The 26,772-nt window shown below is 46.2% G+C and overlaps 1 protein-coding gene across 2 annotated transcripts in view; it reads right to left on the bottom strand.

Annotated features, from left to right (window-relative positions):
• Window positions 1-26,772, bottom strand: part of zgc:113516 (uncharacterized protein LOC541449 homolog) — a 64,204-nt gene that overhangs the window by 20,556 nt on the left and 16,876 nt on the right. For both annotated transcript variants that reach the window (XM_049574050.1, XM_049574049.1), the window contains exons 3-6: window positions 22,448-22,606; window positions 13,673-13,833; window positions 12,198-12,281; window positions 8,615-8,775 (exon numbers count right to left, since the gene is read on the bottom strand). In XM_049574050.1, coding sequence (XP_049430007.1) covers window positions 8,615-8,775; window positions 12,198-12,281; window positions 13,673-13,833; window positions 22,448-22,606 — 565 coding nt within the window. The remainder of the gene's footprint in view (window positions 1-8,614; window positions 8,776-12,197; window positions 12,282-13,672; window positions 13,834-22,447; window positions 22,607-26,772) is intronic.

Genomic DNA, 26,772 nt, shown 5'->3' with positions numbered 1-26,772 from the left:
TGTTCAAACTAAAACACACCCCAAAGTGTTCAAACTAAAACACACCCCAGAGTGTTCAAACTAAAACACACCCCAGAGTGTTCAAACTAAAACACACCTCAGAGTGTTCAAACTAAAACACACCCCAAAGTGTTCAAACTAAAACACACCCCAAAGTGTTCAAACTAAAACACACCTCAGAGTGTTCAAACTAAAACACACCCCAAAGTGTTCAAACTAAAACACACCCCAGAGTGTTCAAACTAAAACACACCCCAGAGTGTTCAAACTAAAACAGGGTGTGAAGTGTTTTTGAAGCGTGTCTGTGTAAGGTGAGGCGTATACAAAACGAAGTAGTATCAGTGTGGACGCAGCCTGAAGGAATGGCAGCTTGAACATGTGACTGGCACATAAGCATCTCTCTGATGATCCAGCTGAAGCTTCAAACGCACACGTCTGCAGTGAGATCACAGCAGGGTCAGATGTGTCTTCAGCACGGATCTCATTGGCCGATAGAGAGCGATCAAACTCATTAACATACTGTAGTCTGTGATTTTCCTGCAGGACTTTAAGAAACTGTATAAATCTTGTGGTGTCTGCACATTAATGTGTGTCAGTGACTGTTGTAAATTAAAAGGTGCTGCATGCTTTCATAAAGTTTGTTTGTCTTTGATGCTTTGCTTCATTTCTGTGCTCCACAGAGCAGAACTGTAAAAACACTGCGATGACCTCCGATCATCTTCTAACTGCTGCTGCACGCCGCTGCACGCCGCTGCACGCCGCCGCCGCCCCTGCTGCTGCTGCTGCTGCTGCTGCTGCTGCTGCTGCTGCTCAGTCAGGATGACAAACCTCTGTATTGAATGGTTCCCTCCTTAATGGCTTTGCTCACTTAGGCTTGCGGACTTCCCTGCCTCCATAAATTTCTGTTGTTCTCCACCCTTATTGTAAATCTTCATGGTAGGACCACTAATAGCGAGTCCTAATAAGATCCAGACAGACCTCTGTTCTGCGGCCCAGTGATATAATCACATTTTTATTTGATAATCAAATAAAGGCTGGAATGAAATACTTGAAGAGCAATGTGCGGTTTTCCCTTGGCGTTCTCCTCCTCACTGGCAGATTTTCATCTCTAATCTCTGTCTCTAGTTGGAGGGAGATATTGAGCGTGTTTCCATTATGATTAATAACTGCTCTCCATTAAGAGGCGAACGATGCACTCAGAGCGGCGGTGACACGCAGCCATTGAGAAAAACGCAGATGAGAAACGGGCAGGGTGACATCACAGAGCCGCAGGCTTCAGCCTCCACATCAGGGGGGATCCCTGCGGAGGAGGCGAGTCGTAAAGACCCCACTGCGTCTTGGCACGGCGTGCCAGGGATTAAGATGGGAGAGAGGCAGCTTCACGCCGCAGAGCTTTGGCACCAGGCCAGACTTTGTGGATGGCACACAGCTTCCTCCAGCGCAGGCTGCTTCCCTCATCTGTATTCTCGTCTATGCTGAACTATAGTGTCACTTCAATGTAGTCTGATTATTCACAGCAATTACCAAGTGACACCAGCAGCACACAAAAAGACATAATGGAGTTTAATGCAGTTCATCAAAAAGGCAGAACAAAAAGCTCACACACAAAACAACAGCAGCAGACTGACGACGCCATCGCTGCTGTTTGGAAAGTTTCCAAACTCACTTACACATCATGAAATCCATCATCTGGGTTTCACCAGGTGGGATGACCAGAAATGATTTTAAAATCTTTAACCAACCAAAATCAACACGTGTACGAGTATGTTTTTAACGTGGGTTACCTGGTGACAGAGTTCCCTCCCATCACAGACCCCAGCTGTGAACACAGTCTCTGTCGGGGATTTGTCTCCTGGTTGCAGCCCAGGTTAGTGAACAGTAGAAATCAGCATGGAGGCCACTGAGAATGTAATGGTGGTTACTTCTTTTTTATTTCTCTAACTTATTCTGTCTCTCTTTCAAACTCGGTGCAGGCTAAATACCAAGTGATGTTTTAGTGCTGCTATTTTCTGTCATCACATCGTGGCGGTAAACGAGGAAAGTTAGCACATCCACCTGGGTACTGTTCTTCCATCACTGCTGATTCAGAGCTGTGTTAAGGAGCCGGGTCTGTTTTGTGTTGCATTTGCTGCTGTCAGTAGTGTTGTATTTTAAGTCTGTCTCTCAGATTAACTCATATCACAGCGGTGCCTGGATAGTGTGACGTGTGTGACTGTGCTGCTGCCGTGGTCCTGCCAGATGCCTATTACACACATATGACTATTGTCACACATGTATACTGCCAGGTATTAATACATACTTTCAACATATTGTACCACAGTAGCCAGAACTATAACTATAATATTATTACTTTCATTAATGTTGTTGTAAGATACTGTCATTACCTGCATCTCTCTCTCTCTCTCTCTCTCTCTCTCTCTCTCATTGTGTCATGTGGATTACTGTTAATTTATCATGCTGATCTGTTCTGTACGACATCTATTGCACGTCTGTCCGTCCTGGAAGAGGGATCCCTCCTCAGTTGCTCTTCCTGAGCTTTCTGCCATTTTTTCCCCGTTAAAGGGTTTTTTGGGGAGTTTTTCCTGATCAGCTGTGAGGGTCATAAGGACAGAGGGATGTCGTATGCTGTAAAGCCCTGTGAGGCAAACTGTGATTTGTGATATTGGGCTTTATAAATAAAATTGATTGACTGATTGATTGATTGTGTTTTAGCACTGATATGACATGATATGTTTGTTGTTTATCTTTGCCACACGTTGTTTAAATGAACAGTGCCTGAATGTGCTCTTTGTTCACTGAGGTTATTTTTGTGTGGAGTCGATCTGTTCAAGGAACTGTTAGACAGAAATCTGATCTTTTTTATTTCACCATGATAGCATCTTGTGTTTCATTCATCACACTGCAGGATTATATTTTGTACAGTAAAAGCTTAAAGTGTGACAGACTGTCCTGTACGCAGAGAGTCTTGTTCTGGGTGGACAGACTGACATTGTACTGATCATCGTTATCATCAGCAAATAATCCGACAATCATTTTCTTGATTAAGCATTTGATCCATAAAATGCCAGAAAAAAACTGTGAAATGTTACCATGACAACTTCCCACAGCCCAGAATGATCTTTAAATTGTTTTCTCAGATAAAACTCTCCAAACCCTGAAATCATGTATTTATTATACAGCAAATGTCACATTAGAGAAGCTGGAGTGAGTCAATCTTTGGCAGTTCTGCTAAAAATCAAAAAACGAAACAAAGACAATTAATCGGTTCTCAAAACTGTTGCACTGAGTGTTTCAGCTTGAAAAGGAATCTTGGCTAAACGTACCCATGTGTGTGTGTTGGCTAAATGTACCCACGTGTGTGTGTTGGCTAAACGTAACAAGTGTGTGTCAGCTAAACGTACCGACATGTGTGTGTTGGCTAAACGAAACCATGTGTGTGTGTTGGCTAAACGTAACAAGTGTGTGTCAGCTAAGCGTACCCACATTTGTGTGTTGGTTAAACATAACCACGTGTGTGTGTTGACGTAACGTACCCACGTGTGTGTGTTGGCTAAACATAACCATGTGTGTGTGTGTTGGCTAAACGTACCCATGTGTGCGTGTTGGCTAAACATAACCACGTGTGTGTGTTGGCTAAACATAGGCTACCCATGTGTGTGTCTTGGCTAAACATAACCACATGTGTGTGTCGGCTAAACGTAACCACGTGTGTGTGTTGGCTAAATGCCATCATGTGTGTGTGTGTTAGCTAAACTTAACCACGTGTGTGTGTTGGCTAAACGTACCCACGTTTGTTTGTTGGCTAAACGTACCCACGTATGTGTTTGCAAAACTTACCCGTGTGTGTGTATTGGCTAAACATAACCACGTGTGTGTTGGTTAAACGTACCCATGTGTGTGTGTTGGCTAAACGTAACCATGTGTGTGTCTTAGCTAAACGTAACCACGTGTGTGTGTCGGCAAAATGTAACCGTGTGTGTGGTCGCTAAATGTAACCATGTGTGTGTGTTGGCTAAACATAACCACGTGTGTGTGTGTTGGCTAAACGTAACCACGTGTGTGTGTGTTGGCTAAACATAACCACGTGTGTCTGTTGGCTAAATATACCCACATGTGTGTGCTGGCTAAACGTACCCACGTGTGTGTGTTGACTAAACGTAACCACGTATGGTTTTGGCTAAATGTAACCACGTGTGTGTGTTGGCTAAATGTAACCACGTGTGTGTGTTGGCTAAATGTAACCACGTGTGTGTGGTGGCTAAATGTAACCACGTGTGTGTGGTGGCTAAACGTAACCACGTATGGTGTTGGCTAAACGTACCCACATGTGTGTGTTGGCTAAATGTACCCATGTGTGTTTGCTGGCTAAACGTAACCACGTGTTTGTATTGGCTAAATGTCACCACATGTGTGTGTTGGCTAAACATAACCACGTATGGTGTTGGCTAAATGTAACCACATGTGTGTGTTGGCTAAACGTACCCATGTCTGTGTGTTGGCTAAATGTAACCACATGTGTGTGTTGGCTAAACGTACCCATGTCTGTGTGTTGGCTAAATGTAACCACATGTGTGTGTTGGCTAAACGTATCCGCATGTGTGTGTTGGCTAAACATAATCACGTGTTTGTGTTGGCTAACCGTAACCATGTGTGTGTTGGCTGACTGTACCCACGTGTGTGTGTGTTGGCAAACCTTAACCACGTGTGTGGGTGCTGGCTAAACATAATCACGTGTGTGTGTTGGCTAACTGTAACCACGTGTGTGTGTTGGCTAACCGTAACCATGTGTGTGTGTTGGCTAACCGTAACCATGTGTGTGTTGGCTGACTGTACCCACGTGTGTGTGTGTGTGTGTGTGTGTGTTGGCAAACCGTAACCACGTGTGTGGGTGCTGGCTAAACATAATCACGTGTGTGTGTTGGCTAACCATAACCACGTGTGTGTGTTGGCTAAACGTAACCACGTATGGTGTTGGCTAAACGTATCCATGTGTGTGTGTGTTGGCTAAACATAATCATGTGTTTGTGTTGGCTAACCGTACCCACGTGTGTGTGTTAGCTAAATGTAATCACGTGTGTGTTGGCTAAATGTAACCATGTGTGGGTGCTGGCTAAACGCAACCACGTGTGTTTGTCGGCTAAATGTAACCACGTGTGTGTGTTGGCTAAATGTAACCACATGTGTGTGTTGGCTAAATGTAACCACGTGTGTTTGTTGGCTAAATGTAACCACATGTGTGTGTTGGCTAAATGTAACCACGTGTGTGTGTTGGCTAAATGTAACCACATGTGTGTGTTGGCTAAATGTAACCACGTGTGTGTGTTGGCTAAATGTAACCACATGTGTGTGTTGGCTAAATGTAACCACATGTGTGTGTTGGCTAAATGTAACCACGTGTGTGTGTTGGCTAAATGTAACCACATGTGTGTGTTGGCTAAACGCCATCACGTGTGTGTGTTGGCTACGGGATGGGCTTTCTGATAGCCCCCAGACTCTCTGCCTGTACGTTGGGGTTCACCCCAGTAGACGAAAGGGTTGCGTCCTTGCACCTTCTGGTCGGGGAACGGGTCCTGACTGTTGTCTGCGCTTATGCGCAGAACAGCAGTTCAGAGCACCCGCCCTTTTTGGAGTCCCTGGGACGGGTTTTGGACAGTGCCCCGACCAGGGACTCCATTGTTCTGCTGGGGGACTTCAACACTCACGTGGGCAATGACAGCAGGACCTGGAGGGGCGTGACTGGGAGGAACGGCCTGCCCGATCTGAACCCGAGTGGTGTGCAGTTATTGGACTTCTGTGTGGGTCGCAGTTTGGCCATAACTAACACCATGTTCAAACATAAGGATGTCCATCAGTGCACGTGGCACCAGGACAGCCTAGGTTGCAAGTCAATGATCGACTTTGTAGTCGTATCATTTGACCTACGACCATATGTTCTGGACACTCGGGTGAAGAGAGGAGCAGAGCTGTCAACTGATCACCACCTGGTGGTGAGTTGGATCAGATGGCAGGGGAGGATGCCGTGCAGACCTGGCAGGCCCAAACGAGCAGTGAGGGTCTGCTGGGAACGTTCAGATGATCTTCAACTCCCACCTCCCGGAGAGCTTCGACTGCGTCCCGAGGGCGGAGGGCGACATTGAGTCCAAATGGGCCTTGTTCCGCTCTGCCATTGTCGAGGCAGCTGTTGCGAGCCGTGGCTGCAAGGCCGCGGGGGCCAGTCGCGGCGGTAAGCCATCAGGCTGAAGAAGGAGGCCTACAGGGCATGGATGGTCTGTGGGTCTCCAGAAGCAGCTGACAGGTACCGGCGGGCCAAGCGGCGGGCAAAAACTCGGGCGTGGGAGGAGTTCGGTGTGAGGCCATGGAGAAAGACTATCGATCGGCTCCAAAGAGGTTCTGGCAAACTGTCCGGCGCCTCGGGGGGGGGGGGGGGGGGGGGTGGGGGGGTTGGAGGGTGGAGGGTTCGGTGACGGGAGGATCTCGTCCCTGCTATTTGCGGATGACGTGGTCCTCCTAACTCCATCAAACAGTGACAGCTCTCGCTGGGTCGGTTCGCAGCCGAGTGTGAAGCAGCTGGGATGAGAATCAGCACTTCAAAGTCTGAGGCCATGGTCCTCAGCCGGAAAAGGGTTGATTGCTCACTCCAGGTCAGGGGGGAGGTCCTGCCTCAGGTGAAGGAGTTTAAGTATCTCGGGATCTTGTTCACGAGTGAGGGTAGGTTGGATCGGGAGATTGACAGGCGGATTGGGGCGACATCAGCAGTGATGCGGACGCTTAACCAGTCCGTTGTGGTGAAGAGGGAGCTTAGCCAGAAAGCGAAGCTCTCGATATACCGGTCGAACTACGTTCCAACCCTCACCTATGGTCACGAGCTTTGGGTAGTGACCGAAAGAATGAGATCGCGAGTACAAGCGGCCGAAATGAGTTTCCTCTGCAGGGTGGCTGGGCTCAGCCTTAGAAATAGGGTGAGGAGCTCGGACATCCGGGAGGGACTCGGAGTAGAGCTGCTGCTTCTCCACATCGAGAGGAGCCAGTTGAGGTGGTTCGGGCATCTGGTAAGGATGCCTTCCAGACGCCTCCCTTGGGAGGTGTTTCAGGCATGTCCAACCGGGAGGAGACCTCGGGGCCGCCCCAGGACACGCTGGAGGGATTACATCGCCCGGCTGGCCTGGGAACGTCTCAGAGTTCCCTCGGAAGAGCTGACGGAGGTGGCTGGGGAGAGGACTGTCTGGGCTTCTGAGGCTGTTGCCCCTGCGACCCGGATAAGCGAAAGACAACGAGACGAGACGAGACGAGACGAGAGGCTTTATAAATAAAATTGATTGATTGATTGATTGATAAATGTAACCACGTGTGTGTGTTGTTGAAAGAAAAAACCATCAGTTGGTGGTGTTGTACTGACATAGTGCTTTTATTTTGAAAGAGACTGTATCAAACTGTACATTTCCTGTGAAAACAGAAGTGTATTTTGAAAACAGACAATGCATGTAACAGGCTGAAGTTGACACGGCGTCCCAGAACGTCAACAACCAACACACCCAGGGTACCTTGGACGTCATATGTGGACGTGGAAAGTCCATGACCAAACGTGGACATGTGACGAGGTCACAGTGAGGATGTGTTTTCAGGTCATTGTGATGTGAGAGAAATATGGAATATTTTGTTCCGTGACAAAGGAAAACCAGGTGATTACAGACTGTGAGGATAAACGTGAAGTAAGGTTCATAAAGACATTTGGTTTATACAATTCTAATATTTGTGGATATTTTTAAAAACAGAAGTTTGAGCTCTGTTCTTTGAAATGATGAGAAATAGCGGCTGTGATTTTTCTCTGTTATCAGGCTCAGTTTCCTTCATTTGACACGCGGCTTGTCAAAATGAGCGGAGCTGGAAACTTGGCTTGTTAAGCGTCAGTGATCAATTTCTCCCACTTCCCTCGAGTCGAGAGTCCTCCTCGGTTTGTCCTAGAAAATCTGATTTCAATCAACATGATGTTATCGCCTCTCGCTCCATTCCAGGCTTTATTTCTTTTCCCCGCTCTCACTTGTCCCTCTCTGTTTTTTGGCCGCGGCGCAAGTTATTTTAAAAAGTAATATGCCTCCTCATCATTTCTGGGCTATTTCAAGAGACATTCACACCAAACCCTGAAATTGCTCAGGACAATTGTGCATATTGTGTTGAGCTATGAAAGCACTTTTAGACGGATCGCCCAGCTCCATCTGAGCCACCAAAGAATGAAAATTGTGGTCATAAGAAACATAATTTTGGCTGCTGTCTTTCATTTTTTCCCTGCGGCAGTTTCTAATCAGCTCAGATGGAGTCCATCAGACTCTGAACAGTGGAGGGTCAGCTGCCGAGCCCGGCCCGGCCCAGACGCTTTGCTTTGGGAGGCTGGAAAAGTAAATTGTTAAATTGTGATGGGGAGGTGTTGCCACATGTTGTTTCAGAGCTCTGCACACACACACACACACACACACACACACACTCACATCTCATAATACTGAGTCTCTCTGAGAGCAGAACTTAAAGAAAGGAAATAAGTGCTGAGAGATTTGTCACTTTCCAAAGTCTTTCCAAAGTGCTGAGGCTCTCGTAATGACACATTTCAACAAACACTCACCAGTGAGAATTTGCAGACTTGAATGTAGAGCTGCGTAACTTCTGCCTCTGTCACAGTGACCTCATGTCCTGAGCTCTGCTTGTAACTCTCCAGATAGGCCGTCAGCCAGTCCCTCTGCAGCTCCCGGCTCGGGTACAGGCTGTAGTTCACGTCGTTCACACCTCAGACACAAAACACACACACATGTGCACACGTCAGTGGAGCTACTGTCAGCCAAGCAGGCCGACACCAGGCCGAAACTAACTGATAGTCTGAAGATCTGCCGCAGAGCGACATCATCTCTGCTCGCCAGTCAACACTCGTCAGCTCCACAGAAACCGTTCCAACTCCGTGTCCACATCTCTGGATGAAGTAACTACAGAGGAGCATGGGAGCTGGACCAACACTGACTTTAAAGGAGAACTCCACCTGTTTTATATATTTAGGTGGAGTTCAGTCAGTATCGGTGAACATCAGCTGATCTCTGACAAACCACAGAAGGACGTCTCACACCTGTGATGTCACCTGGAGCTGCTCCATAGACAACCAATGTTTTCTCTTTTTACACCCAAATGATCTTTGTCCTATCGTGTGTTCTCCGCCCTGACACTGACATGTTCCCATCATCAGAAATCCACAACGTCTTTCACCTTCAGCGTCTGTGGAGCAGCTCCATATCTTTAGACCTGATGACATCACACATTTTAATTTCATTATTCTTAAAATTTATACACATAAAACTACAGAAAATCCAAATATTAAAAAAAGAAAAGATACAAAAATGTGTCAGGAGAGGTGGAGGAGCCACAGGCTGGTGCAGACACCACGTCAGGAGAGACACAGACAACAACTAACATTACACAGAAAAATACAAGAAAAGAAATATAGACTGAGCTGTCAGGGTAAAAATGATCCAGTCCAAACAAGAAACACAGTGCAGAGAAGATACATGTAAATATATATGTGTGTATATATATATATATATACACACATATATATATATATATATATATGTGTGTGTGTGTGTGTGACATCATGTTCAATATCTGAGGCCATGTTTCAGTTTGTTTTTCATAACTCTAGATTCTAGATTTTGATTGTTCTTCGGATCGTCTCAGGCCACAGGAAGAACGTGTTATTTTAAAAATGGGTTTATTTCTCCTTTAAAATATGAGTGAGGTCGATATGATGCATAAAACAGTCATAAACTGTGTCGTCTCTGAGAGGAGGAGAAAAGGACTCAACTTTTGTTTTGTTTAGTCTGAATGTGTCAGAAAATATTGAAAAATAATTTTTCAAATGATAAAACTTAAGAACTCATCGTGTCAGCTGTACATTTACAGCTGTATTCAAGCACAAATTTGTTTTTCTGTTTTTTGTTAACTTATTCTACATTTCAGAATAAAATTGTGTACGTTTTACTTTTTACTACATTAACCTAGATATTTTCAGATGAAGAGCTTAGTTAGGAAACATGAATATGATCTTATGAATATGATTTATTATTAAAAAACAAACTACTGTCTGAAAATGTGTCAGCTGGACTCTGGTCCTGGTTTACCTTCATGTTTATTGTATCTTGTAGGGCTGTGTGGGCCGGGCAGATTTCTGTGTGATTACAAAGTGATAAAAAAAAAACACATATTCATTCACTCATTCATTCAGCAGTGTGTAAAATACTGTCAATGAGCTCCACGTCAAACCTGAGCAGTTTAAAGCTACGACTCAGTCTGAACACTGAATGCTGTGAAAACCTCAGATAAAATCAGAGAGCAGTGATTTCAGTGATTTGTAAATCCTCTCTGACACACAGTGGAGGAAATTAATATTCAACATGTCCACTTTTCTTTTCATTGAACACATTTCCAGTGCAGCTTTCACACGACATTCAGACCAGACTACAGTATGAATTCAATAAAACTCCTCTGATAAAGGAATCACAACATTTAACACTTGTATTAGAAAAGCCTCTGTTCAAAAGTTTTGGGAGCTAATTGAATGAACTGTGAATTTTAAGAAATAAATGTCACTTTGAAAATTTCAACAGTGTTGTTTTTCCCTGTTAAAGGGTTTTTTGGGGAGTTTTTCCTGATCAGCTGTGAGGGTCATAAGGACAGAGGGATGTCGTATGCTGTAAAGCCCTGTGAGGCAAATTGTGATCTGTGATATTGGGATTTATAAATAAAACTGAATTGTCGTCAGTTCCCACTGACGTTGTTGAAGAGAGGGTGATGATGTCACTGAGTGGTAATGATGTCACTGAGAGGTGATGATGTCACTGAGTGGTCATCAGGCTCCTGTCACAACTTTATTAAAACCTGAGTGTAGATTTACAAAAACAATAAAGTGAATCAGTTTGAACATTAAATATCTGTGGACTGAATATAGCTCAGAAGGTTTTTGAAAATCATTGCCTGGTTTAATCTAATAAATGTCGAGTTCAAGAAATAATTTGATTTAAAAAGTGGCTTCTATTATTACTGCTTTGTTTTTAGCCATTTAGCCTTTATTTTGTTTATTTTCACATGTCTGTTTAAGTATTTGTTTTTCTTTATCTATTTGAATGAATTGTTTTGTTTATTTCGTCCTGCCTGATATTTTTTCTTACTACAGTTTTCTCCTTATATTATTATATTATATTTATTATACCACCAACACCATCTCTGCATATGTGAATAATCATAAAACAAATGTTTGCTTTTTATTTGATCACTTTATTACTTTAGTTTCAAAAAAGACGATTATGATGAGCTGTAACTTCCTCCATCTTTACTCTAAACAGAAATTGAAATAAGAATAATATGTACATGTTATAATACTCCCAGGGAGCATCATTATGCATCAGGTACCTTTCGTTTTTATACTTGTAGGTAGATTTTGCAGAATATATTTCTATGGTCTGATGTTTAAAGCAGGACTTGAATATTTGTACAGTATATGTGCTGATATGTTTCCTGCTGCAGACGGTGTGCTAACCTACAAACAGCAGCAGAGTCAGACGTGTGGAAACTGGCTGATATTTGAAAATGTTGGTGAGATGTGTTTGGTGCAAATGAAGGAAAAGTGGTTTTGCAGTTGTTGGTGAGTGAACGTCTCTTTATTAACAGGAAATGAAAAAGGGATTTACGTGTCGTCACTATAAAAAGCTCTGGCGTATAAACAACTGTGTGCACGTTTGTGACGTTGGGCTCATTCCACACTCAGTTTGGCTCAGTGGTAGTTTGGGGGTCGGACCTCAGCTGAGAGCTGAGAGCCAACACCACGGCACCATGACACCACGACACGCCTGTGGAAGTGATAAATTGCTGATTGTTCAACAGATGTTAAAATGAAGCCTGTCGAGCTTCACTGTGACACAGCTGCTTCATCAAAGCCTTCAGAGAACGCACAGTAAATACAGCGATTGGTCCTGGCAGCATCAGAAGGACACGTTCATGATTAGACAAGGCCGACCACTCACACTGTACATACACAGCTCCATATCCCACATTATAATATCCCACATTATAATATCCCACATTATAATATCCCACATCTTCATCTGATATCTTCAAACAGACCTGGAAACAGATTGAACCTGTTTTTCATCTGAGCTCAGACCCACCTGCAAATTCATTGAAGTGATTGCCAATATCGAAGGCCTGGTAGTTGTAATCGGCGTATTCGTAGTCAATGAATTTCACCGTTCCTGATGGAGGAGAGGGAGAGAGGCAGCGGTTACCATGACAACATGTCTAACACATCTCAGGTAGGGCCGTAAAACTCTCCCTCTTTTTATGCAAAGTACAGAGCCTTGTGAGACTCAAAGGGACAAGGCGTCTCTTTGAGTCTCACCCTGGACACACTCGTAATATGTGACAGAACTAAAATCACAATGAAAGGAAACGACAGATGAGGTGAGATGTTTGATGAGTGGAGAGGAGCAGAGCTTTGCTTCTGTCCGTTATATAAGAAAAGGAGGTCTGAAGACTCCATATTACAAAACATCAGCTTCAGCTTCAGATTGACTCATCGATCACACAATTCCAGACTGTTGCTTTTGACTGACAAATATCCGCTACGTGTCCACCAGCAACTCTCTGTGCTTCTGATCTGTAACGTTGACAGGAAGTGACCACCATGAGACGGTGTATCATCTCTAGTCTGCAGTGTGTGTCCTGGTGTCGTCTGCAGTGTGTGTCCTGGTGCTGTCTACAGTGTGTGTCCTGGTGCTGTCTACAGTGTGTGTCCTGGTGTCGTCTGCAGTGTGTGTCCTGGTGCTGTCTACAGTGTGTGTCCTGGTGCTGTCTACAGTGTGTGTCCTGGTGCTGTCTACAGTGTGTGTCCTGGTGCTGTCTACAGTGTGTGTCCTGGTGCTGTCTACAGTGTGTGTCCTGGTGCTGTCTACAGTGTGTGTCCTGGTGTCGTCTGCAGTGTGTGTCCTGGTGCTGTCTACAGTGTGTGTCCTGGTGCTGTCTACAGTGTGTGTCCTGGTGCTGTCTACAGTGTGTGTCCTGGTGCTGTCTACAGTGTGTGTCCTGGTGCTGTCTACAGTGTGTGTCCTGGTGCTGTCTACAGTGTGTGTCCTGGTGTCGTCTGCAGTGTGTGTCCTGGTGCTGTCTGCAGTGTGTATCCTGGTGTCATCTGCAGTGTGTGTCCTGGTGTCATCTACAGTGTGTGTCCTGGTGTCATCTACAGTGTGTGTCCTGGTGCTGTCTACAGTGTGTGTCCTGGTGTCGTCTGCAGTGTGTGTCCTGGTGCTGTCTGCAGTGTGTATCCTGGTGTCATCTGCAGTGTGTGTCCTGGTGTCATCTACAGTGTGTGTCCTGGTGCTGTCTGCAGTGTGTGTCCTGGTGCTGTCTACAGTGTGTGTCCTGGTGCTGTCTGCAGTGTGTGTCCTGGTGCTGTCTACAGTGTGTGTCCTGGTGTCGTCTGCAGTGTGTGTCCTGGTGTCATCTACAGTGTGTGTCCTGGTGTCATCTACAGTGTGTGTCCTGGTGTCATCTACAGTGTGTGTCCTGGTATCGTCTACAGTGTGTGTCCTGGTGTCGTCTGCAGTGTGTGTCTGATGTGTCAGAGATGTGTGCGTCTGTGTCTCACCTTCTGTGTGGTTGTAGATGATGTTCTTTGTGAGGAGGTCGTTGTGGCAGAGGACGGTCGGTGAGTCGATCTGTGAGAGGTGTCTCTTCAGTGACTCCATCTCAGCCAACAAAGTCTCAAAACTGAAAAGTGGACTGGAGGAGGTGAAACCACCGCTGTCACTGAAACAGAGGAGAGATGGACTGTGAGGATGGCTTGATGACAGAGGGGCGGAAATGGACACTTGGACACTCCAGTTCAACGTCCATGATCACCACCTCCACCAGTGTGTGGTTTGCGCCCCATGACACCACGTGATGGAGCTGGAAGTCATAGTCACACAGTTTGGCTTCAGTCTGAAGCTCAACCAGGGGACTTGTTTCTGTCCTCTCGTGTTTGGTACGTGACCCGACGATACCTGGGTGTGATCCTTTTCCTAAATCTATCAGCAGACAGATATCAGACCAACAGCTGTTTGAGAAAAAGCTGAACTGGTGACCTTTACAAAACTCCATTAAAGGAGTGAAATAAAAAAGCAGTTTGAGGTTTCCACATTTCATTCAAAAATATGTATGATCACAGGTGGAGCTGGTCTGTAACCGCAGACATCGGCGCTCCTGGACACGTGGCCTGTGGCGCTTCACGTCACTGTCCTATTTCCACCCTCGCCACACCCTGAACTTAATACATTTCCTCCACTCACTCTCTGCTTGTACAGACCAGCTCCCATAGCAGCTCTTCTTCTCTGCTCCTGTGGCAGCTCGACTCCTCTCCTCACCATGGATGTACAAACAGAACTCTGCAGCTGTTGCTGTGTGTCATGTGTGATGAAAACTGGGTGAGGAGAGACTTGTCCTTGAGGTTAGAAATATCTCAAGCTAAACGACCCACAGTTCTGTCATCATAAAGACAATGTCCAAAAAGACACTTCCTGTTCAGCTCTTCAGCTGAGAAATCAACTTAAATTAGTGGCTGTCCACACAGAGGTGGAGGAAGTACAGATACCTCAGTAAATGTAGTAATAACTTTGTGGTGTCGTCTATTGACGAGCTGCAGTGTGACGCCTCCGGTGTGTGCTCGTGGCATCACATGACACACATCACATGACACACATCACATGACGTGCCTCGCCGCCTGTGGTGCTGGTGTGTTTTCAGCTTAACACAATAATCCATTTCCCAAGTGCTGGTTTTCGTGCTTTACTGGAATGGACAGGAAGAAGTTTTCAGATCTTTTACCTAAATGAAAGTAGTACAGCAGAGTAAAAATACTCCATTACAAGTTAAAATATTACATCAAAATCCTGCTTAAGTAAAAGTATAAAAGTATGATCAGCAGAATGTGTTTAAAGTTAATAGTTAAGCTGTAACTATATATCGTAAATGAAAATATAAAATGATCATGTGTTTACTGTTGCTGACAGACAACATGTAGTGGAATAAAATATTTCATCTGCAATGTAATAAAAGTGAAAACAGAAATCAGTTTGAGTCCAGTAAAGAGTCGTGTTAAATTCCAGCAGTGGGTGTGGACCGTCTTCAGAGACATGAGACATGGGAAGGGTCCGTCCTGATTAATTACAGGCTACATTAAACAAAGAGAAAAGACGTGTGTGATAGTCACAGAAAGAAGAGACGACACAGCATGTCTCAGTGTGACACGATTGTGTTTTTTTCTCCTTCTTCACATGTTTTTATAAAGACTCAATTAAACCAGAACTTCCCCTCACACACACACACACACACACACACACACACACACACACACACACACAGTGAGTCACCTGCCTGTGAGTATTGTTCACTCTAAAAGAATCTGAATTGTTGTCGACTGTAAATCTGTTTCAGAGGGTGGAAAATTACAGCGGAAGAAAAAAGACTTGAAATATTTAAAGTTAAAAAAAAACTTGGATTTAATCATAAAAAAATATGTTTGTAAAAAAATTTTGGCCTTCAGAAATCCTCTAGGCTGATGGGATGTTTCCAACATTTCTGAAAGATAATATTAGATAAAGACAGAGTGTGTGTGTGTGTGTGTGTGTGTGTGTGTGTGTAGCAGCTGAGGGAGGAGAAGAGTTTAGTCGTGGACAGAAAGTTTGTCCCCGTGTCTGTGAGGCGAAGGCGCTGGGCGCCTGGTGGAGAGGTTACATGGTTACATGCCTTGTTTCACTCTGCTGATTACTCGGTTCATCAAAGGAAGCACTAATGTCAGTCAGTGAAAAATGCACCTGGAAGAAATGCTGCGCAAGCATCCGTCTCCTAATTAATTTTCATGTTTCCTTTTGAGTCGTCAGGCGGCGATAAGAGGGTAATTTAAGCAGTGTAATTTAAACCCTACCTATTTATTGGAGGGGGAACAAACAGACGCTCGGTATTATACACACACTTGTAGACATAATTTAGTGAGGCCTGTTGGAAGGAGGCACAATAAAAGCAGAGGAGCACAGCCTTGTTTATGGTGGTGACACAGGCGCTCTGTGGTATGTACAGCTTCCTCCTACACGTCTAGAAACAGTGACTGAATCAAAGCTGGCGGCTCAGTGTGCGTACCTGCAGAGAGAGAGATATAGATTCTGTTAAAATAGCTGCTTCCTGCTCCACTTTGCTTCTTCTTTGACTGACTGTCAGCTGAAATAGCTGCCACGCTGTTAATCTTAATTCCAAAGTGCATTTTTAGAAGCTGTAGGCCCAGAATATACAGCACCATCTCCTCGCTCTGAAACCTTTCAGGCAGCTCAGACCGACCCCCTCTGACATGCATCATTTATCTGTCGCCTCTGTAATATGAATTCAAACACACGGCTGAATGGTGAATCACCCTGATTCCTTTTCAGCCCATCCAGTGCCTTAACTTAACAAACTGACTTTACCATAGAAAACCCACAATTAGTGGAAATGAAAGACTTTAAATGGAAACCTGTCGTCTTGCCATCAGATCTTTTCCTCTCTCTTTTCTGTCCTTTTCATGAGAAACACTACGTCAAGTGCGTTCGCCTCCTGCTCCTTGTCAAGTCTCTGGAAGGTAATTAGTGGAATTTCCTCCTCTGGCGCTTCATTATCAATCTGCCTTATTTACATATGATTTCAAACACCAGCCGAGAACTCTGCTTTTTTTTCCCCTTTCTGCAGTTTGATGCGATTCGCGGGAGCAAACGGAGACGTAGCGGGGGGCCTTTGGGAGAAGAAGAGGTTGCACTCGTGCTTTCTTTTGCTTTTCTCTCTTTTCTCTCTGACTTGTGCTGCTGCACTCTCTCCGTCTCTCTCCGAGCCTCGCAGCTGCTGCAGCCTCTTCCCTCCCTCTCTTCTTCTTCTTCTCCTTCTCCTTCTTCTTCTTCTCCTCTCTGTTTGCACAGCGGGGGGTTTGAGAGCTGAAGACCTCCTCTGCAGGTGCAGCCTCTTCCTGCTCTCTGCCTTTCTTTTACCATTTCCTCTCAACATCACATTCAAACCCGCTCTCTACATTCAAGTACAAAAGTTCTTCTGATGCCTGTTTAAAATCACTTTTTGTCTCCGCTGCTCCGTGTGTGTGTTTGTGTGTGTGTGTGTGTGTGTGTGTGTGTGTTTACACATCTCTTAAATGTACAAGTGACATCACACACACACACACACACACACACACACACACACACAAAGATGTGTGTTTCAACCATAAATTAAACATCATCTCTCCTGCTTCACTTTGCGATCAAAGATCCTGATTATTGATATGTTCCTGATCAGTTTGAGCTCGTCTCTGAGCAGCGATGGACCGACTGTGTCAGTCACATAAATGTCTCACAGTGTAGCACCATCTATTGGGCCTCTACCTGTAGTGCAGTCTGTGTCCTGTGGCTGCACAAACACTGTGTCACATCCTGATTCATCCAAACAATCAACCCCACAAGTATCACACTGCACACACAACAACACACTGCACACACGACAACACACTGCACACACAACAACACACCGCACACACGACAACACACCGCACACACAACAACACACCGCACACACAACAACACACTGCACATACAACAACACACTGCACACACAACAACACACCGCACACATGACAACACACTGCACACACAACAACACACTGCACACACGACAACACACTGCACACACAACAACACACTGCACACACGACAACACACTGCACATACAACAACAACACACTGCACACACGACAACACACTGCACATACAACAACAACACACGCACACACAACAACAACACACTGCACATACAACAACACACTGCACACACAACAACACACCGCACACACAACAACACACTGCACACACAACAACACACCGCACACACAACAACACACTGCACACACAACAACACACTGCACACACAACAACACACTGCACACACGACAACACACTGCGCACACGACAACACACTGCACATACAACAACAACACACGCACACACACGCGCGCACACACACACACACACACACTGCAGAGTGTGCTGCAGAGTCGTGCACTCAGCTCTGGTCTAATGTGAAAGCAGTCTATAACATGTTTACCCGTGTTTAAAAAACCTGCGTACACGTGCTGATCTTGTTGGTAAACAGGTTTTTACTTTTTCTTGTTGTGACTTTTGTCTTTCTGAATCGAGGAAGCTCAAACTCTTCATCATCAGCGTCTCCTCCACAGTCCCTGTCTTTAATGCATGAGTCAAACTGTGTCCTCAAACTCAGGATCCAGTTTTCGTGCAGCGGCTCAGAGACCTGGGTCAGCATGGACTCCCAACCCCTCGGCTGCGTTCAGGAACAGGCCTGAACGTTTGGCTGATAAGGGAGAGCAGTGCAGGAAGCCCATGGTCCAGCGTCTGGAGGAACCCCTCTCACCCCGTGACCCCGTGACCCCTGTCAGAGATAACGCAATGTCAACGCCACAGAGGCCACTCCCCCGCCTCGTCCCTCTGACCAATGACAGCTCACAGTGATGGCCCCATGGTCACAGAGGTCAGAGTGGGAACGTTCAGTTACTTAACAGACAATGTTACGGTCAGAGAGGAGCAGTGAGGAGCAGAGAGGAGCAGTGAGGAGCAGAGAGGAGCAGAGAGGAGCAGTGAGCAGCAGTGAGCAGCAGTGAGGAGCAGAGAAGAACAGTGAGCAGCAGAGAGGAGCAGTGAGGAGCAGAGAGGAGCAGACAGGAGCAGTGAGGAGCAGAGAGGAGCAGTGAGCAGCAGAGAGAAGCAACAAGGAGCAGTGAGCAGCAGAGAGGAGCAGTGAGGAGCAGAGAGGAGCAGTGAGGAGCAGTGAAGAGCAGAGAGGAGCAGACAGGAGCAGTGAGGAGCAGAGAGGAGCAGTGAGGAGCAGTGAGCAGCAGAGAGGAGCAGTGAGGAGCAGACAGAAGCAGTGAGGAGCAGATGATGAGACATCAGTGGTGCTGCCTCAGAAATAAAGACGTAGCTGGTTTCTGTCAGAGAATCTAAAAAGGAAATCAGCTCCTGATGTTTTTAACTCTGAAGTTTCCTCCTAACACTGCCTCAGTTATAACCGGTAACACGTGTGCTGTCAGCAGGTCACTGCCTCAGTTATAACCGGTAACACGTGTGCTGTCAGCAGGTCACTGCCTCAGTTATAACCGGTAACACGTGTGCTGTCAGCAGGTCACTGCCTCAGTTATAACCGGTAACACGTGTGCTGTCAGCAGGTCACTGACCCAGTTATAACCGGTAACACGTGTGCTGTCAGCAGGTCACTGACCCAGTTATAACCGGTAACACGTGTGCTGTCAGCAGGTCACTGACTCAGTTATAACCGGTAACACTTGTGGTGTCAGCAGGTCACTGACCCAGTTATAACCGGTAACACGTGTGCTGTCAGCAGGTCACTGACCCAGTTATAACCGGTAACACATGTGCTGTCAGCAGGTCACTGACCCAGTTATAACCGGTAACACGTGTGCTGTCAGCAGGTCACTGACCCAGTTATAACCGGTAACACGTGTGCTGTCAGCAGGTCACTGACTCAGTTATAACCGGTAACACTTGTGCTGTCAGCAGGTCACTGACCCAGTTATAACCGGTAACACGTGTGCTGTCAGCAGGTCACTGACTCAGTTATAACCGGTAACACGTGTGCTGTCAGCAGGTCACTGACCCAGTTATAACCGGTAACACGTGTGCTGTCAGCACGTCACTGACTCAGTTATAACCGGTAACACGTGTGCTGTCAGCAGGTCACTGACCCAGTTATAACCGGTAACACGTGTGCTGTCAGCACGTCACTGACTCAGTTATAACCGGTAACACGTGTGCTGTCAGCACATCACTGCCTCAGTTATAACCGGTAACACGTGTGCTGTCAGCACGTCACTGACTCAGTTATAACCGGTAACACGTGTGCTGTCAGCACATCACTGCCTCAGTTATAACCGGTAACACGTGTGCTGTCAGCAGGTCACTGCCTCAGTTATAACCGGTAACACGTGTGCTGTCAGCAGGTCACTGCCTCAGTTATAACCGGTAACACGTGTGCTGTCAGCAGGTCACTGACCCAGTTATAACCGGTAACACGTGTGCTGTCAGCAGGTCACTGACTCAGTTATAACCGGTAACACGTGTGCTGTCAGCAGGTCACTGACTCAGTTATAACCGGTAACACTTGTGCTGTCAGCAGGTCACTGACTCAGTTATAACCGTAACACGCGGTGCTGTCAGCAGGTCACTGACCCAGTTATAACCGGTAACACATGTGCTGTCAGCAGGTCACTGACCCAGTTATAACCGGTAACACGTGTGCTGTCAGCAGATCACTGACTCAGTTATAACCTGTAACACGTGTGCTGTCAGCAGGTCACTGACTCAGTTATAACCGGTAACACTTGTGCTGTCAGCAGGTCACTGACCCAGTTATAACCGGTAACACGTGTGCTGTCAGCAGGTCACTGACTCAGTTATAACCGGTAACACGTGTGCTGTCAGCAGGTCACTGACCCAGTTATAACCGGTAACACGTGTGCTGTCAGCACGTCACTGACTCAGTTATAACCGGTAACACGTGTGCTGTCAGCAGGTCGCTGACTCAGTTATAACCGGTAACACTTGTGCTGTCAGCACATCACTGACTCAGTTATAACCGGTAACACGTGTGCTGTCAGCAGGTCGCTGACTCAGTTATAACCAGTAACACGTGTGGTGTCAGCAGGTCGCTGACTCAGTTATAACCGGTAACACGTGTGCTGTCAGCAGGTCACTGACTCAGTTATAACCGGTAACACGTGTGGTGTCAGCAGGTCACTGACCCAGTTATAACCTGTAACACATGTGCTGTCAGCAGGTCACTGACTCAGTTATAACCGGTAACACGTGTGCTGTCAGCAGGTCGCTGACTCAGTTATAACCGGTAACACTTGTGCTGTCAGCAGGTCGCTGACTCAGTTATAACCTGTAACACATGTGCTGTCAGCAGGTCACTGACTCAGTTATAACCGGTAACACGTGTGCTGTCAGCAGGTCACTGACCCAGTTATAACCGGTAACACTTGTGCTGTCAGCAGGTCACTGACCCAGTTATAACCTGTAACACATGTGCTGTCAGCAGGTCACTGACTCAGTTATAACCGGTAACACGTGTGGTGTCAGCAGGTCGCTGACTCAGTTATAACCGGTAACACTTGTGCTGTCAGCAGGTCACTGACTCAGTTATAACCGGTAACACGTGTGCTGTCAGCAGGTCACTGACTCAGTTATAACCGGTAACACGTGTGCTGTCAGCAGGTCACTGACTCAGTTATAACCGGTAACACGTGTACTGTCAGCAGGTCACTGCCTCAGTTATAACCGGTAACACTTGTGCTGTCAGCAGGTCGCTGACTCAGTTATAACCGGTAACACTTGTGCTGTCACATACACACAGTTGACAGTCAGTCAATCAGACTTTTCACATTTAAATTGCGTGATTAATCAAGGTTCTTTCACACACACACACACACACACACACACACAACAATGCAGTGTAGTATAGAGAAGTGTACAATGTTTTATAATAATGATTTTTTCTATTAAGTGTTAGTTTCATTCATGTAACATATTCAGTGTTGAGTTTCATTACATACAATCTGACATATTTGAGCATTTTATAAAAATATAATGCTATAGTTACTTTTCCAGGTAATTAGTTACTTCTATAGTGCAGTAACTCAGTTACTAACTCAGTTACTTTTTGGGGAAAGTAACGCGTAACTATAACTAATTACTTTTTTAAAGTAACGTTCCCAACACTGCCTTTGACCACCAAAATCCACCTGTTCATCATTGAGTCCGAGTGAACGTTTGTGCCAAATTTGAAAACATTCTGTATCGGTGTTCATGAGATATTGCATTCACAAAAATGAGGCAGATGAGATCACAGTGACCTTGACTTTTGACCTAAAAAATCCAAAATCTAATCAGCTCATCGTTGAGTCAAAGCAGACATTTGTGCCAAATTAAAGAAATTCCCCTGAGGTGTTCTTGAGATATCATGTTTACGAGGACGGGGAGGACGGACCTGAAAACATAGTTCCTGTGGTCACTGCTATGCCAGTGTGGGGACGTAAAAAAAACTGGGCAGCTGTTTGGTTGAGTGAAGCTACTGCCGAGGTGCTCTTGAGCAAGAAGGTTAGTCTTCACTTGCTCACATGTGTGCAGGAAGGAAACATGCTGATTGCTGATGTATGATATCTCACATACATAGATTTTCTTAAGAGTTGTGGGTGGGTGTGGATGTGTGTTTGTGTGTGTGCAGGGAGGAAACACTCTGAGGTGAGTACAGTGTGATATCTAACATCCGTACAGATTTGTTGTTGTACCTGTTTGTGCAGTGCTGCTCAGCCAGGCCGCCACCGCCGCCACTGCTGTTCTTCACCAGTGTGAGAAAGTGAGACATTTTGGTCCAGAGAAAAGGTTCAACAGTTCGACCACACTTTGGCTGGATGGAGTGGATTCTCCCCATCTCTGCTGCGATCAATCTGCGGACAGAAAACATTTTGTGCGATGAGCCTGGCTGACGCTGTTATTGCACAAACAACCATTATCAGAGCAGAGAGACGACTCCCTTCCATTTAGCGCTCTTATCTTGTTCTTCTCTTCAAAAAATGGGCCTTGTTGCTGCGCTGACCTTTTGACTACTTGAGTGCATCTGAGCAGTGACATAAAGTTTGGTGGGTATTCCCCGCACAGCGAGGCTGATTGATGTGTATCGTGGCCCTGGATGTTGAGCCTGCGTTGTGTCCGTCTGTCCTGCAGCGAGAATAATGATGCCGGCCTCTTATCACCGCGGTGATGAATGAACCCGGGGCCATGGCATCACAACATCGCTCAACATGAAACATGACTTCAATCATTTACAAAACACCTGCATCAGCACAATTAAAACACACACACACACACACACACACACACACACAACCTCCAGCCTCCAGCGACTGTTTTCATAGAAAACAGTCTAAGTTTTTTACTTTTCTGCTGAATTCACAGTTTGAGCCAAAATGGACCTGAAATAAATTATTGATCTGTCTGTGACACTGATGACATCATGTGATCAGCCTTCACAAAAGCAGCTGATTTTCTTGTGCTGTGTTTAAAAACCTGAAACAATCAACACCTGGAAAAATGTTTGTTTGTTTTTTATCAAAAAACTGTGGAAATGTGAAGTTCTACATAAATATTTAAAACTGTGTTACAGAAAACAGATATAGATATTATCTTATTTAATTTTTTTAGAATTAAATAAGGGTAATTTTGGGGGGATTTTGGCTTTTCACTTTTACTTTTTTGGTCATTTCTTACGTAAGTTACTTCTGAAAACTTTTTCATGTTTGCTCATTTTTGGGCCATTTCATAAATTTATTTGGACTCTGACTGAACACATTGTTTTCATATGATGATGTAACATGAACTAACTGAACTGATGAGTGTTTGTTTGTTACAACAGAAATATGAACAGACAGCTGAAGGAATAAAATATTCACAACAAAATAATGAAATAAATCCATATTGTAAACAGTGCACAGCGTTAGTGAACGCTCAGATTGTCTTGCTTTTGTGATCACATTTCTTTTACTTGTTTTTATATGATTTTAATTAGAGTTTTTTCATCTGGGGGCTTTTACTTGGAAAATTAAAACGTGTAAAGAATAAATCCCTCCTCCTGCAGCTCTATCTTCTCTTCTAAGCTCCTCCCACCAGACGGCCACGGGCATAAACACACGTTTTTAAATCAGTGTTTCCACACATTAATTTATATCATCTTATTCTCTCACACCACAGATGAGACAAGAATTAGCTGCTAGTCGCCAAACGCTCCCTCCGCCAGGTTCCCACTGCTGCACTCTCTTCACCTCCCTCCCTTCACCTCCCTCCCCACTGCTTCGGAGTACGTCCCTGAGAAGAGAGAGTACAGCATCTCAGGAGGCAGGCCTTCAGACGGCGGCTGTAGTGGTCAGCACACACACCCCAGCTCCAGGTGTCACAGCAGCAGCGTCAAGTCTAACCTGTGTAACAGCAGCAACAGAATGTTTTCTGACCCGGCTGATAGTCAGGGCAGTCTGGTTCCCTCGTACTGCGGTCACTTACTGTGTATTTACTGTAGAAGGGAAAGGTATTTGTTGGCTGCGATTGGTTGGTCCTTGTCACATGACACATACTCAGGTCAAACACACTCAGCTCACACACACACACTCAGGTCACACACACACTCAGGTCACACACACTCTCAGCTCACACACACTCAGGTCACACACACTCAGCTCACACACACACTCAGGTCACACACACACACTCAGGTCACACACACTCTCAGCTCACACACACTCAGCTCACACACACTCAGGTCACACACACACACACACTCAGGTCACACACACTCAGCTCACACACACACTCAGGTCACACACACACTCAGGTCACACACACTCAGGTCACACACACTCAGCTCACACACACTCAGGTCACACACACTCAGCTCACACACACACTCAGGTCACACACACTCAGCTCACACACACACTCAGGTCACACACACACACTCAGGTCACACACACTCAGCTCACACACACACTCAGGTCACACACACACACTCAGGTCACACACACTCCCGCCTGCCTCCTGAGATGCTGTACTCTCTCTTCTCAGGGACGTACTCCGAAGCAGTGGGGAGGGAGGTGAAGAGAGGGAGGTGAAGAGAGTGCAGCAGTGGGAACCTGGCGGAGGGAGCGTTTGGCGACTAGCAGCTAATTCTTGTCTCATCTGTGGTGTGAGAGAATAAGATGATATAAATTAATGTGTGGAAACACTGATTTAAAAACGTGTTTATGCCCGTGGCCGTCTGGTGGGAGGAGCTTAGAAGAGAAGATAGAGCTGCACACACACTCAGCTCACACACACTCAGCTCACACACACTCAGGTCACACACACTCTCAGCTCACACACACTCAGGTCACACACACTCAGCTCACACACACACTCAGGTCACACACACTCAGGTCACACACTCAGGTCACACACACTCAGGTCACACACTCTCAGCCCACACACACTCAGGTCACACACACACACACTCAGGTCACACACACTCAGGTCACACACACTCTCAGCTCACACACACTCAGGTCACACACACTCTCAGCTCACACACACTCAGGTCACACACACTCTCAGCTCACACACACTCAGGTCACACACACTCAGGTCACACACACTCTCAGTTCACACACACTCAAGTCACACACACTCAGGTCACACACACTCTCAGCTCACACACACTCAGGTCACACACACTCAGCTCACACACACTCTCAGCTCACACACACTCTCAGCTCACACACACTCAGGTCACACACACTCAGGTCACACACACTCTCAGCTCACACACACTCAGGTCACACACACTCAGGTCACACACACACACACACTCAGATCACACACACTCAGGTCACACACTCTCAGGTCACACACACTCAGCTCACCCACACACACTCATGTCACACACTCAGGTCACACACACTCTCAGCTCACACACACTCAGGTCACACACACTCAGGTCACACACACTCAGCTCACACACACTCAGCTCACACACACACTCTCAGCTCACACACACTCAGGTCACACACACTCAGGTCACACACACTCTCAGCTCACACACACTCAGGTCACACACACTCAGGTCACACACACACACTCAGGTCACACACACTCAGGTCACACACACTCAGGTCACACACACTCTCAGCTCACACACACTCAGCTCACACACACACTCAGCTCACACACACTCTCAGCTCACACACACTCAGGTCACACACACTCAGCTCACACACACTCAGGTCACACACACACTCAGGTCACACACACTCAGCTCACACACACACTCAGCTCACACACACTCAGGTCACACACACACTCAGGTCACACACACTCAGGTCACACACACTCAGCTCACACACACTCAGGTCACACACACTCAGGTCACACACACTCTCAGCTCACACACACTCAGGTCACACACACTCAGCTCACACACACTCTCAGCTCACACACACTCAGGTCACACACACTCAGGTCACACACACACACACACACTCAGGTCACACACACTCAGCTCACACACACACTCAGCTCACACACACTCTCAGCTCACACACACTCAGCTCACACACACTCAGGTCACACACTCTCAGCTCACACACACACTCAGCTCACACACACTCAGGTCACACACACTCTCAGCTCACACACACTCAGCTCACACACACTCAGGTCACACACACTCAGCTCACACACACACTCAGCTCACACACACTCAGGTCACACACTCTCAGGTCACACACTCTCAGGTCACACACACTCAGGTCACACACACTCAGGTCACACACACTCTCAGCTCACACACACTCTCAGCTCACACACACTCAGGTCACACACACTCAGGTCACACACACTCTCAGTTCACACACACTCAAGTCACACACACTCAGGTCACACACACTCTCAGCTCACACACACTCAGGTCACACACACTCAGCTCACACACACTCTCAGCTCACACACACTCAGGTCACACACACTCAGGTCACACACACACACACACTCAGGTCACACACACTCAGCTCACACACACACTCAGGTCACACAC

This window comes from Epinephelus fuscoguttatus, linkage group LG4, assembly GCF_011397635.1.
Source record: "Epinephelus fuscoguttatus linkage group LG4, E.fuscoguttatus.final_Chr_v1".
Taxonomy (NCBI): domain Eukaryota; kingdom Metazoa; phylum Chordata; class Actinopteri; order Perciformes; family Serranidae; genus Epinephelus; species Epinephelus fuscoguttatus.
This window is presented reverse-complemented; position numbering and strand designations above follow the sequence as displayed.